Source organism: Lepus europaeus, chromosome 14 (assembly GCF_033115175.1).
Source record: "Lepus europaeus isolate LE1 chromosome 14, mLepTim1.pri, whole genome shotgun sequence".
NCBI classification, from domain to species: domain Eukaryota; kingdom Metazoa; phylum Chordata; class Mammalia; order Lagomorpha; family Leporidae; genus Lepus; species Lepus europaeus.
The window spans coordinates 88562224-88577431 of record NC_084840.1 but is presented as its reverse complement, the minus strand read 5'-3'; the positions used below and the strand labels follow the sequence as shown (position 1 = coordinate 88577431).

General features: G+C 49.2%; 1 protein-coding gene across 1 annotated transcript; it reads left to right on the top strand.

Moving 5' to 3' along the window:
* Nucleotides 1-1790: 1790 nt before the first annotated feature.
* Nucleotides 1791-11263, top strand: LOC133773910 (lysozyme-like protein 1). The gene is made up of 4 exons (XM_062211449.1): nucleotides 1791-1929; nucleotides 2395-2553; nucleotides 10434-10512; nucleotides 11194-11263. The coding sequence occupies exons 1-4, from the start codon at nucleotides 1791-1793 to the stop codon at nucleotides 11261-11263; spliced, it is 447 nt and encodes a 148-aa protein (XP_062067433.1).
* The last annotated feature ends 3945 nt before the right edge of the window (nucleotides 11264-15208 follow it).

Below are 15208 nucleotides of genomic sequence, written 5' to 3'. Positions count from 1 at the left end.
CATGTTGGGGACCTGGTTGGAGTTCCTGGCTCCTGGCTTTGGCCTGGCCCAGCCCTGGCTGTTGAAGATATTTAGGGAGTAAAACACCAGATAGAAGATCTCTCTCTCTCTCTCTCTCTCTCTCTCTCTCTCTCTCTCTCAGGGCTGGAACTGTGGCACAACAGGTTATAGCCCTGGCCTAAAGCGCCGGCATCCCATATGGGCGCTGGTTCTAGTCCAGGCTGCTCCACTTCCAATCCAGCTCTCTGCTATGTCCTGGGAAAGCAGTAGAAGATGGCCCAAGTCCTTGGGCCCCTGCATCCGCGTGGGAGACCCGAAAGAAACTCCTGGCTCCTGGATTTGGATCAGCTCTGGCCATTGCGGCCATCTGGGGAGTGAACCAGCAGATGGAAGACCTCTCTCTCTCTCTGCATAACTCAGACTTTCAAGTAAAAAATAAATAAATCTTTAAAAAAGAAGATATCTCTCTCTCTCTCTGTATCTTATTGTTCTGCCTTTCAAATAAATAAATAAATAAGCCTGCTTTAAGAAAAATGGGAGAATGAAAGAGAGGTTCTTAATATTCTCCCTTCAATAAGCTTCAGATGAGTGTTTTTTTTTTTAATTGATTGATTTGAAAGGCAGAGCTACAGAAAAAAAAAAAAAGAGAGAAAGAGACAGAAAGATCTTCCATCCACTGGTTCGCTCTACAAATGGCCACCACAGTCATGGCTCAGCTGCACTTGACAGAAGCCAGGAGCTTGGAGTTTACTCCAGGTCTCCCACGGGGGTGCAGGGGCTGAAGCACTTGTGCCATCTTCCACTGCTTTCCCAGGCCATAGCAGAGAGCTGGATTGGAAGTGGAGCAGCCGGGACTTGAACTGGTGCCCATTTGAGATGCTGGCACTGCAGGTGGCAGCTTTACCCACTATCCCACAGTGCCAACCCCAAACCAAACACCAAGTCCTGAAGTTGCCTGCGTAGGCCCAGGTGTGTGTCAGCGCTGGCGGACAGAATGCCCCCACCCACCCTATATTTCATTTTGTTAAATGTTTTCCACTTGTAGAAATACTCTGTCATTTCTACCTGGATGTCCACAAAGGAGGGTTCACCAATTAACATTTCAATTAAATTTAATCAATAATTGGATTTTTACTTACATTTTTTATTAATTAAAATTTTAATTAATTAAATTTTTAAAAAATTTTAAATAAAATACAAAAGGTGAAGCATTCCCTCAGTCTACAGCCAGGGCTGTGCTGTGCTCTGTGGAAGGCACTCAGCAAAGAGTGGCCAGGCAGACTCCCTCCCTGCCCTGTGTTCTGCCTGGATTTTCTCTGGCTTTCCCTGGTGGCTCCCCTTGGCTCTTGGGTGGAGCCACCTGAGCTGCTGCTCTCAGATTTTTTCTTTTACTTACTTGAAAGGCAGAGTTACAGAGAGAGAGAGAGAGAGAGATATCTTCCATCTGCTGGTCCATTCCTCAGATGGCCACAGCAGCCAGAGCTGGGCCGATCGGAAACCAGGAGCCAGGAGCTTCTTCCGGGTCTCCCACGCAGGTGCAGGGGCCCAAGGACTTGGCCCATTTTCTACTTTCCCAGGCCACAGCAGAGAGCTGGATCAGAAGTGGAGCAGCTGGGACACAAACCGGTGCCCATATGGGATGCCAGCATTGCAGGTGTTGGCCTAATCACCGCCAGCTCCCGCTGTCAGATTTGAAATTCCTGCAGGTGACAAACACACCCTCGGGCTGCAACAAGATCCTCTGACCCAGCTCCTGATCTCTTCCAGGTTCGGTTCTGATGGGTCTCGGGATGAGGGCTGCTGCCATCCTGGCCCTGGTTGGCTGCCTGGCCACCATCACTGAATCCAAAGTCTACACTCGCTGTAAACTGGCAAAAATATTTTCGAGGGCCGGCCTGGACAATTACGAGGGCTTTAGCCTTGGAAACTGTGAGATTTCTTCCTTCCTGTTCCCTTGCACCCTTGGCTTCCCTGGGGAGGTGCCCAAGGTCCCATCCACACCTCCATCTTCATGGTCCCAACTTTGTCACACTCTGTCTCCACCTGGGGTGGCTGGTGGGGCTTCACACATCTTCAGCTGCTGCTCTCTGCTCCCTGCTTCTTTCCTGCTCATTCCTGGAGTGCCGGAGTCAGATGCTAGCGAAGGAACCAGGAGCGAGGCTGCACCTGCTGGCATTGTGGGGGGATGACCTGACGTCTAGTCTAGATGAGTATCTGCCTTTGACAAAGTGTGCAGGCCCAGGTGTGCCATTCCCGCCCCTCTCAGGCCCTTCCTATGCCTCGTGGGGGCAACCATCTGCCCGTGCCCACGGTCTGCCAGGAGGAGGCGATGTGGGACCACGTAGAAGGCTGAGACGAAGCTGGGCACTTTGGCCGGGCTTTCTGTCTCCCCAGGGATCTGCATGGCGTACTACGAAAGCCACTACAACACCACGGCTCAGACCGTCCTGGAGGATGGGAGCGTTGATTACGGCATTTTCCAGATAAACAGTTTCACGTGGTGCAGACGTGCGAAGACGCAGGAGAAGAACCATTGCCACGTTGCCTGCTCAGGTACCGTTTTGGTTTGTCCAAAAATAGCATCCCTGGGGACAAAGGCCAGAAAACTGGTGAGGGGCTATCCACCTGTGTTCGGCTTTAAACTACGAGTTGGAGTTGAGAATTCTAAGTAGGTCTTTTCCAGGCCAGTCGATGGTTTACCAGTTCTCCCAGGTGACGTGCTTGCCTGAAGATGATTTTTTTCCTACTAGGGTAGTTTTTTAAGCCCTCTGTGCAACCAGGGGCAATGCACCAATTCTGTCGTATACAGAGACATCTGATCTTGTCAATAGCAAGCCCAAAGCTGCTTGCTCTCTGAGAGCACCCAAAGGATACACTCTGTGCAAAATGAACAGAGAAATGCACCTTGGGTTCTCAAACAGCAGCAATTAAACCAGCACTCAATTCCAAGTCTTCTGCTCCAGTCATTCAAGGTATACAGGGTGCATGAGGCCCCCTAAGCCACCCCCTGCACTGCCGGCCTTCCATTTAGGTGCCAGTTCCAGTCCCGGCTACTCCACTTCTGATCCAGCTCCCTGCTACTACACCTGGGAAGGCAGTGGGGGATGGCCCGAGTTCTTGGGCCCCTGCAACCTACATGGGACAGCTGGATGGAGTTCTGGCCCCCAGCCAACATGTAGCAAACAGGGACCTCAGCCCTACGCCAGCAAGGAGCTGAGATGGCCCAGAACCCAAGTGAGCAAGGAGATGGCTCCTCTGCTGGAGTCTCCAGAGTGTAGCCCAGTGAGTCCCACATCCCGCTGCCTACCTACTCCGCAGGAAGAAGCCCTTGTGTCTTCCGGTCACCAGTGCTAGGTGCCTGGTGACTGTAGTGGCGGCAGTAGGAAGCTAACAGACCTCCCCTCCATCCTGACATCCTACTGAATTCACAGTAAACAATAGTACAATTAAAAGGCAAACATCTACCAAGACAAGGTAAACGGAAGAGGAAACCTCTTATCTAGAAATCCACTTTGTCTGACCTTCTCTTTTTCTGGGTCACGCCCCCAAATGCCTGCAGCAGCCAGCACTGGGCCAGGCTGAGGTCAGGAGCCCATCACTCCATCCGGGTCTCCCACATGGGTGGCAGGGACCCATGCAGCTGGACCCGCACACACAGCCTTTCTCTCCCCATTCTTTTCCTTTCAGCCCGCGGGTTTCTTTATATGAAAAGTGGACGTCTGTAGGTAGCACACAGCCATGTGGTGCTTTAAGATCCGTGCAGCCTTTTAGTTATTTTAATTTGAGAGACAAGGAGAGAAAGAGAGAGAGAGAGAGAGAGAGAGAGAGAGAGAGAGGCAGAGAGCTCCTGTCTGCCAGTTCGTTCCCCCAAACACCCACAACAGCAGAGAGGCTGATGTCGGGAGCCATGCGCTCAGTGAGGATCTTCCTGTGGGTATAGTGGAGACACAGGTGCTCCAGCCATCACCACTGCCTCCCAGGGGTTTGCATGAACCCAGACACTCTGATGGGGCTTCCTCACCAGAGTTTTAACCGCTAGGCTAACTACCTAGCCCCTTGCTTCCTTTTAAGTTAATGTAATATATGCAAGCATTCTTTTTTAAATTTCCTCCATTGATTTTTTCACTATGCCTCTTCTTTGTCATGGGTAGTCACTCTAAGATCATTGTCTTATCATGTTCTACGTTCAAATAATGCACCACTTCACATGGGGGGGTAACACGGGAGCCCTATAACCATAGTTGGGGCTCCCTACCCTGTGCTTTGAGCTGTGCTGTCTTACGTGTTATGTCCCCACAGTGATTTTTCTGTAGTTTGGCTTACATGTCTTAAATGAAGTGATAGATTTCATCGCCTGCATCCCATAGTAATATTCCCAACACCCTCCGTTCCTTTGGGTGGAGCACTGGGGCACACAGGTAAGTGATATTTGCTTCAACCTGAAGAACTTCCTGTAACTTTTAAAATGCAATGTAATTCATTATTTTTAGGGTGGAAATCTACTAGCTAGCATTTTCAGGTTTCATTTTTCTTGTAATGTGTCTGTTCCATTTTTTGGTTTGGGGAGATATTTTCTCTATCCTTAAGTTTCTGGGGGCCAGGATGTGGTCTCATGGTTGATGTGCTGGGTAAGACACCCACACCTTACATCGGAGTACCTGGGTTTGTTTGCATCCCTCTCTGGCTCCTGCTCCAGCTTCCTGCTCATGCACACCCCGAGAGGCAGCTCGATGGCTCAAGTACTTGAGTCCCTGCCACCCACGTGGGAGACTTGGATTGAGGTCCCAGCTCTGGCTCTGGCTCTGGTCCAGCTCCAGCTACTGTGGCCATATGCAGAGGGAACCAGAGACCAGGAGCTCTGTCTGTCCATCTCTCTCTCTCTAATTATTTTTTTAAAAAAGAGTAAAAGAAGTCTTTGATCCTTGAGTTTACGATTTTATCTCAATCCAGAAAAAAATGCCTTCCATTTTTGCTTCAAATTCTTTTCCTGAGAATTAGAATCTATCTCAGTGGCACCTACGCTGGGTTACTGATGTTGTTCCAAAGCTTGCAGAGGGCATTTCCTGTCTTTCAGCCACTCCCTCTTCTCTCTTTGATCCTCAGTAGTTTCCATTGCGCTATCATCACATTCTCTGATCTTTTTTTCCAACATGCTTCATCTATTAAGCTCATTAATTGAACGTTTCATTTCAGCGCTAGGTACATTCTTGTACCTTTCATTTAATTTTATACATGTTTTCATTTAAGTCTTTAATATAGGCAGGTCCTTCAAAAAGAAAATGTATATTATGAGAGAAAAGCTATGCATGCATTGCAAAAATTTTTTGCCCCATATCAACTAATCTTGTAATGCCATTTCCCCACAAACTTTGGGGGTCACTTTTATTTCCTCTACTAATCCAATCAGCCCTGTCTTTTCTGGGTCTTTCCATCAGTGGTACAAGAAGTTATTTTTTGCCAGGTACAACACTAGTAGTGTTGCTTGTCTAGATTGCTGTAAGCAGCGGTGAATCTTGTTTTGCCAAGCAATTGAGTTCATCCCCATGAACCTGACCCTTCAACTGTGGAAGGCAAGTTCTCAAGTAGCACTGGCTTGCTCCCACCCCCATGGCGTAATTCTTTTAGGTCCCTTTGGAATGTCCTGGGGATTCAGCAGGGTCTCTTTCTTCTGACTGGACAGAAAGCCAGCATCACCCACACCAGGGGAGCTCTGTCATGGTCCAGTCCCCATTGGATGCTTTCTGTCTAGCTCCTTGGAGACTCACCCTTTGCATGCGATCTAGAGCCCTCGGCCAAAGTCTTAGAAGATGCCCCATACCGACTTCTGGCTCCTGCCTTGCAGGTGCTCTCCCCAAACCCCAGCTGCCTTGCTGTCTGATCTCTGTCCCCCCCGTCTGGTTTCAGCTCCTGGGTTGGGAACATTTCCCGAGGCAGGAAGCCACGGTGAACACAGGGCTCCTCTCATTCTTTCTCTGCATGTCCGGCACCATGAGCCTAGACTGCTGGTTGGCCAAGATCCGAAAGTCTCGTGTGCAAGTGTTTTGTCCAGTGCTTGGATCCACGTGCAGTTTGTACATGTCAAGTTGCACAATTTAGCTCCAAGTAGGGGAGTTTGGGGCCAGTGTGGATCTTCAGGGCAGTCTCTGATCCCAGGAGATGAAAAGTGTTGGGTGGACACTGGCTGGAGGTGAGAACACTCAGAACCGTTTTCTCACCGGAAATAGCGTGCAGTTTGTAGGGGCGGCCTTAAAGATAGAAAACAGGGTGTTGGCTTTACAGCCTGGCCACTGGCCAGTGATGGGCCTGCCTCAGCCTCTGGCCAGGGACGCTTTCATGACGAGGTGTGTCATTCTGTCCCATGAGTGGCACAAGGGATACGCGGTGTGGGAACCCAGAGACAAGTCAGCATCAGGCTGTAGAGGTCATGTGACGTTACATGCACAGGGCATGTGACATCACACATGCAGTTCAAATGACATTATACACAGAGGTCATGTGACATTACACACAGGTCACAGGACATTGCATGCATGGTTCATGTGATACTACATGCACTGTTCATACATTCCACACACAGTTCATACATTACATGTGCAGTTCATACATTCATACACAGTTCATGTGACACTGCAAGCATAGTTTGTATGTTACACACAGTTCATACATTGCACGCACAGCTGATACATCACACATAGTTCATACATTACACAGTTCATACATTGTGTGCACAGTTCATGTGATACTACATGCACATTTCATACATTCCACACACAGTTCATACATTCCACACAGTTCATACATTCCACACACAGTTCATATGATACTACGTACACAGTTCATACATTGCATGCACAGTGCATACATTGCATGCATTGTTCACATGACATCACATACATGTTGATGTGATATTGCACACACAGGGCATGTGACATTACACACATGTCACATGACATTGCACACACAGTGCATACATTGCACACAGTTCATACATTGCACTCACTGTTCACATGACATTACATACACTGTTGAGGTGACATTACACACACAGGTCATATGACATTACATGCACAGTTCATGCATTACACACAGTTCATGAAACATTACATACAGGTCACATGACTTTGTATGCACAGTCCATGTGATACTACATGCACAGTGCATACACTGCACGCACAGTTGACACCGCAAGCCCAGCTGCTGAAGGCACCGTCTTGTCACTCCCATTCCAGACTCTCTTCTCCAACACTTGCCTACGGACCCCACCCCATGGGGACAGAGAACATTCTATGTCTGTACTCTGGTTTGAATGTTGTCTCACAAGTGCCCGTGTTGGAGGCTTAGCCCCCAAGCTCACACGTTAATGGAGCTGGGAGAGGGGAACGTTAGATGAGATGGTGGTGGGCGTCCCATCACAGCTCTGGCAGCTTCAAAGGAGGAAGAAGGAAGCCCCCGAGCTCACCAGATGATGTCCCCGCCCCGTTCCAGCACAGCAGGAGGGCCTCAGGGCCGCCAGGCAACCACCAGTGCTGTGCTCCTGAACTTCAGCCGCAACAACCCTGAGCCAACTGCACTTTCTTTCTCAATCACATTTTCTAAATTTGTAATTTTTCTAAATGACCTATTTTTTCTGCATTACTTTGTTATATAACAGCAGAAAACAGATTAAGATCATGCGTGCATGAATTCCTAGGAATATATTTAACATAAAAATACTTTAGTTTGTGCAAAGTGGGATTAAAAGAAATATTTAGGTGCCAGCACTGTGGCACAGCGGGTTAAGCCACCATTTGCAGTGCCAGCATCCCATGGGGCGCCGGTTCAAGTCCCAGCTGCTCCCCTTTGATCCAGCTCTCTGCTGGTGCACCTGGGAAAGCAGTAGAAGATGGCCCAAGTAAGTCCTTGGGGCCTTGCACCCACGTGGGAGACCCAGATGAAGCTCCTGGCTCCTGGCTCCTGGTTTTGACCTGGCCCAACTCTGGTTGTTGCAGACATTTGGTGAGTGAATCAGTAGGTGGAAGATATTTCTCTCTCTTTCTGTGTGTGTGTGTATGTGTGTCTCCCATTGTCTGTGTCATTCTGCCTGTCAAATAAATAAATCTTTAAACTAAAAAAAAGATCTGTTTACTTTGGTACAAATATTTTTTTTGAAATCTATGCATACAAGGGGTCTGTGAAAAGTTCATGAAAAATTATCTTATAAGAAACTGTGCCTGGATTTCAAATATTTTCACCAAAATAAACTTTATTTTATTTATTTGTTTATTATTTTCAAAGAGACAGAGGTAGAGAGAGATTCCATCTACCAGTTCACTCCCCAAATGGCCTCAACAGCTGGGGGTGGGCCAGGCTGAAGCCAGGAGCCCAGAGCTCCATCTAGGCTTCCCATGTGGGTGGCAGGGTCCCAAGCACTTGCACCATCTTCCTCTGCCTCCCAGGCACATTAGCAGGGAGCTGGATCAGAAGTGGAGCAGCCAGGTCTGCTGGTGCTCTCATGTGGGATGGGGGTGTCACAACCAAGGTCTTAACTACTGTGTCCCATACATCGATTGTGTTAAGTTCCATTTCCTGTGAATTTTGTGAGATACCCTCAAAGATGCACACCCACCAACACACACACGCACACACACACACACATGCTCAGACCCACATTACAAAGTTTTGCAGTAACAGTGACATTCATTGTTGGCTGACAGCATGGTTTTCTTAACACAGGAGTTTCAGCCCAAGGTGACCACCCACTGGTCTGTCTAGCCTAGTTCCCTGCTAGTATCCTGTCGTCGGGGCCAGGGAGTGAACGCTTCTATTGCATATCGCTTTGCTATTCCCTTTCCTGTTTTTTTTTTTTTTTTCCCCTGACTCCATAGCTGTTTGACAAGCATCAGAAGTTACATTCCTGCCCTTCTATCGCCCTCTTGTGACCATCTTCAGTACTGCAGGGCTGCCTCGGAGTGGGGGGCTTGTTCTCCCAGCCCCCACCCTCCTTCCTTCCTTTGCGTCTTTTCCTAAGCGAATCTAGTCCTGTCCCACCAGCACTCTCAAACCATCTCGATTGTGCAAAAAAAAAAAAAAAGTGCAGGCCGATGGTCTTATGCGATGTCCGTTTCCTGAGCCTGCAGTCCTGAGACTTAATATATTAAGGATTAATATGTTAAGCGGACTGCCTGGCCTCAGGCGCAGAACTTGCTATTGGTGTGCACACACCTGGGATGTGCTCCCGCCCTGGGACAGCAGGATAGAGCATCCCAGCCCTAGAGACGCCCCCAGCCCCCACTCCTGTTGGGAAGAGTGACCCAACCACTGTGGCACGAGTGGCTCGGGCACCAAACCTCGTGAGCCAGCAGCTCAAAAACAGCAGAAGATGCTCCCTAAGCAGCAATCTTTGCCAAGAGAACCACACGCCTTGGGCTAGGGGGTGCCGGCTCTGTCGCCAAGCTGTCCGTCTACCCCATCCACGACAGGATCCACTTGCCACGAGCGGTGCTGCAGTACCTGAGAAATTGCGGGAGCAACCGAGGGACTCAAGTTGTCATTGCGTTGAATGTGACTGCAAACGTGCCACTTTTATAATGCTTTTCCAGATTTACTGCAGGATGATTGGCACAGATTGGACATAATTTAAGGCACGCACTGGGAAGACTCGGTGTAGGCACACACGGTGAAGTGATGATGGTAGACTCACTCTCTCTACAAATTCCAAGTCAGCAATGCAGCACTGCTAGCCACAGGCACCTGCTGTGGGTGAGATTCCAGAACTCACCCACCTTGCCTCTCAAAGCCTGGATCTTTCTATCAGCATCTGCGCATTTCCTGGAGCCCCGCCCCAGCCCCTGTAACCATAGCCGGTTGTTGTAGGCATTTGGGGAATGAACCAGTGGATGGAAGATCTCTCTCTCTCTCTCTCTCTCTCTCTCTCTCTCTCTCTCTGCTTCTCCCTCTCTAGGTATAACTCTGACTTTCAAAGAAATCAAATAAAATCTTCCAAAAAAAAAAAGCATAATGATAAAGACTGATGTATTTGACTTTAACATCTCTGCGTATAAAAACCACCTTGGGTAAAAATCTACTTAAAGACATAGACTAGAAATTTCTAACAGAGTTTACTATCTACCTATGAGGACATCTTACACGCCAAAACAGCCAATGTAGCCAATATACTGCTCTGATGTGTGTATTTCTTTAGGACATAAAAAAAAAAAATTTATACGTGTGTCTTGTCCAAACACTTTTCCAGAAAATCCCATTCTTTGAAATTTCAGGTGATTCATGGCAAGCATGGTGTTTCAGCCATAAACAAACATCTTTTGATTGTGAACAAGCTCCATGAAATGGGAATCTGTCTATTGCAAAAGCAGTGGGAGAGGTGGAGACGTCGGGGTTTGAATTTCCCTCAGTGGCAAAGCCTCTGCTGACACCCCCGTGTCTTCTCTTTCTAGCCTTGCTCACAGACGACCTCACCGATGCGATCATCTGTGCCAAGAAAATCGTGAAAGATACCCAAGGGATGAACTACTGGTAAGGGTCTACCCATCATGGTGCTCGTGGGCATTGCCAGAATGTTATCCAGTGACGAGCGGGAGGGTAGCCAACCCAGATTCAGCCTGGGCTGGGCGGGAACGGGCAGAGAGGGAGAGTGTTGAGATAGCATGATGTGCTTTCCACGTGAAGGGGCTCCCGACAGTGGACCAGGAGCTACTGTCTCATGTGGACCAGAAAAAGCTGGTCAAGTCCATAGACCAGACAGAAACCAAAGCTTCAGGTTGCCTTTGATTTTGCAGGGCGAGAGCAGCGTGTGTTGGGGGCAAAAGAACCCACAGCAGGGGGAGAGGACAATGAGCTTGGTTGTCACCTGGTGACAGCCCAGAGGATGTCCCAAGGATGAATTCCCCACCCCCACCCCGTCTGGTTTGGTCATTGTGCGCTTGACCATCCACTTGGTGAACTTCCAGACATACGGTGTCTGATGAAACCACCTTGTCCTCACCAAAGTCATTTCCCTCTTGCTGAGGTTAATACTGATGGAGGGAAATCCAGGGAGGGGAACAGCTCAACACAGCCCAGGCATCCATAGGGGTCAGTCCTGGACCCCTGGGCACAGCCGGTTATTGGGTGAAGGATGCATGGGCTGCGACCCACGCCTATCAGGATTCTCACGCTTCTGTCTGCTCTTGCTGCCTCTCTCTCTCTTCTCCCCAGGCAAGGCTGGAAGAAGCACTGTGAGGGCAAGGAACTGTCTGAGTGGAAGAAAGGGTGTGAGGTTTCCTGACCGGGGACCCGGACCTACAGTGCCTGGCAGTGGGTCTCTGGGATGTGTGATGACTGGGCCATCCTGGCTCCTTTCCTGCCCATGTTCAAAACTCAGCTGTATTTTTAACGGAATAAACATTTCCATTGAAAGGTCTTTGCCTGGACTCAGTCTCAGCTAGCACCTGCAAAGTCATCTCCCTCGTGTCCCTGCCCTGGAAGGAATTAGCGGTCCTGTTCCCTGGGGGCACTGAAATGGCAGTTGGTTCAAAAAAGAACTCCCCCCAGCTCAACACTGCCCGGGAGAATGTTCTGGCCTCGCAGGGCCATCCTGATGAAAATTCTGATGGAACCAAAGAGAGGAAATTGCAGATGTGACAGCCCCCCAGAGTACCCCGGGGCTATCCCAAAACATCCACTGCAATGGAACCTAGCAAATTCAAAAGCCACACTTAGTGTCCTCAAGAAAGCTGTTTTCAGCCTTAGATGTACAGAATGTATTAGCGTGCCCAGGAATTCAGAGACTCACCACAGCAGTGGGCTGAGATGCTCGGACCCCACAGAGATATTCCCAGGATGCCTTGTGCTCCACCCAGGGATGCTTGCTGCGCTGGTCCATGTGACAGGTCAGCTCTCCACTTTCCTATCCACATGTCTCTGTCCTGCTGGAGCACAGTTGGTCAAAGCCACCTTGTTCTCAGTCCTGGCGCAAGCAGGAGACACGGGTAAAATGCAGTGTGACCATGAGGGATGGGTGTTGAGCCTCACAGGTGTGATATTATGTCCCACGTGAGGGTACCAGGGTTTGAGTCCTGACTCCACTTCCTATTCCAGCTTCCTGCCAATGTGCATCCTGGGAAGCAGCAGGTGAGAGCTAAGTACTTGGGTCCCTGCCATCCGTGTGGGAGACCTGGAATAAGTTCCTGGCTCCTGGCTTTGCCCCTGTTGTTGTGGGCATTTGGTGAGTAAACCAATGGATAGAAGAGTGCTCTCTCGCTCTCTCTCTCTTTCAGATAAAATGAATAGCTTAAAAAAGAGAGACTGCACTAAATTAAGAGTTGCTAGAGACATGGTGATACCAAGAAATAAGCTCCCCACTTAGAAGAAAATCCTCACTGATGAGACTGTTGGCCACTATGATGGCATCTAGAAAATTCTTCAGCATTCTGTCCCCACTCTGTCTGACCTCACTGTTGGGTTCATTTTGGGCTCACAGGCTGGGCATGCATACATAGACACAAAGCAAAATCTTGATTGCTGCTTGCCAAATAAATAACTATATTAAATACTTCTAGACAAACATATCGTCCTGGGACGAGAGCTTTGGGGACTCGTGTAAGAATTGAACAATAACTCTATGAGATGGCCAAAGAAAATGAGAAAAGCGTGGATCCATTAGGCGGTGTTCAATCAATAATCTGTGCTTACAGAGGACCATAAAGAGACAGTTTACATTACTAGGGGACAGTCATCCATCTGTCTTGCAGTCCCCACTCTGAGCCAGACCTCCTCCTTCATTGAAACCAGTGGCACCAAGTTAATGACCGTGGTTGGCGTGGACCTGGTGCCAGGCATTCAGAGACTGGGAGAAAGATTCTAAAAATTAAAAAAAAATCCCACTCCAAAAAAATTCAAGGTGATGGGAAGTTGGCTGGCCTTATAGTTTGATTGATCTTTTTTTTTTTTTCAGAACTCATAAAATTCTAAGCATGCAATTCTACTATTTCCTTCCCTGAGTGTTTTATTTATTTAATATTTCTATAAATAATAAGGATAAAAATGCATTGTCCTGGGTCCTTTTCCACTATTAATGCCCTCAGAAATTCAAGAATTAAAGAGTACTTCTTAAAAAAAATTGGGGACATTTATTTTATTTTTTTGAAAGAGTTACAGAGAGAGGTAGAGACAGAGAGAGGTTTTCTATCTGCTGGTTCACTCCCCAAATGGCTGCAATGGCTGGAGCTGAGCCATCTGAAGCCAGGAGCCAGGAGCTTCTTCCTGGTCTCCTACATGGGTGCAGGAGCCCAAGGACCTGGGTCATCTTCCACTGCTTTCCTAGGCCATAGCAGAGAGCTGGATCAGAAGTGGAGCAGCCGGGACTAGAACTGGCGCCCATATGGGATGCTGGCACTGCAGGTGGAGGTTTTACCTGCTTTACCACAGTGCCAGCCCCAATTTCTTTTAATTTTTTTTTTTAAATATTGATTTAAGAGGTAGAGAGAAAGCGAGACCTCCAATCCTCTATTTCAAATGTCTGCAGAAACCTGGGCTGGGCCAGCCAGGAGCCTGGAGCCAGGAACTCCATCCAGTTCTCCAACGTGTGAGACAGGAGACCCAATCATCCAAGCCATCAATCTGCCATCTCCCAGGTAGCAGGAAGCTAGAGACAGGAGTCAGAACAGGGAATTGAACCCAGGCCCTCCAGGGTGGGCAGCACTAGGCTGAATGCCCACTCTTGTTTTGTTTGTCTTTTCTTATCAGCAGGGCATTGGGTGCTCTGAACCTACAGTTGGCCATGAGGGTGCAGGAGTAAGTCTGTATGGGGCCCTCCTGTCTCGGAGGACTCAGCTCTGCATGGCTCGTGGCCCCCCACCCCCACCCAGCATCCATCCCATAACATCTTAGCTTGCTCCCCAAGATCCCTCAGCACTTCCTGGTCTGCTCTGCCCTGTGTGCCCCAGGCTGCCTGAGCCCTGAGCACCCTTCGTCCCTGGGCATCCTGGCTCCCGCTTTTCCCGGCTTTGGGAGCTCCTGCACGCTTGTGCCATCAGTGATGCCCTGTGATGCTCTGGCCTCGTAAGGCCTTTGCTCTGAGCTCATGGCTGCTGTGCACAGAGGATGAAGTCCCCAGGGACTGGGCTCGTCCCCCTCTCTGTCATCTCCTTGCACATCAGTATTTTCCATGGTTGTTGTTGCCATGCTGAACAAGTCACAGCTGGCAGCCAGTCACACTGGATGGCGACCGTTGGCACTGCTTGCCTGTGCGGTGGGGTCAAGGGGGTGGGAACAAGGCCTTGTATTTAGAACAGCTTGTTTTCAAATCAGGTTCCCACAAGTGCTTTGTAGCAACCTTAAGAACCAAGGGAACATCAACTTCATTAGAAGCAAGTCACTGAAATACATAGGGGTAGCTGTCTCCCAGGGCCCACAGCATCCTGCTGCCAGTTAGCCAGCCTTAGAGGGGCTGGCGCTGTGGCACGGTGGATTCAGCCGCCGTCTATGCAATGCAGGCGTCCCATATCGGAGCACTCGTTCCAGTCCCAGCTGCTCTGCTTCTGTTCCGGCTCCCTGCTAATGCTCTTGGGAAAGCCATGGAGGATGGCCCAAGTGCTTGGGTGCCTGCACCCATGTGGGAGACCAGGATGGAGTTCCAGGCTGCTGGCTTTGGCCTGGTCTGGCTCTGGCCATTGTGAGCACTTGGGGAGTGAACCAATAGACGGAAGACCTCTTTCTCTCTCTGTCTCTCTCTCTCTCTCGTTCTGTGTGTGTGTGTGTGTGTGTGTGACTCTGCCTTTTACTTTTTCTCTTTTATAAAGATTTATTTCATTTGAAAGGCAGAGTGACAGGGAGAGGGAGAAGCAGAGAGAAATTTTCTAACTGTGGGTTCACTCCCCCAGATGGCTGCAGCCATCCCAAAGCCAAGAATCAGGAGCTTCATCTGGGACTCCCGTGCGGATACAGCGGCCCAAGGACTTGGGCCATCTTCTACTGCTTTCCCAGGCCATAGCAGAGAGCTGGATCGGAAGTGGATCAGCCAGGACTTGAACCGGTACCCATATGGGATACCAACATTGAAGGCAGCAGCTTAACCCACTGCGCCACAGAGCCAGCTACTGTCACTCTGCCTTTCAAAGAAAGGATCCTAGGGACTCAGTGGAAGAACGCTGGCCTTGTTCTTTTGGGGACAAGAAGCATCTGAGCCCCTCACATGTGTTCAACACATCTACTTCCCTAAGTGCCCCAAAGA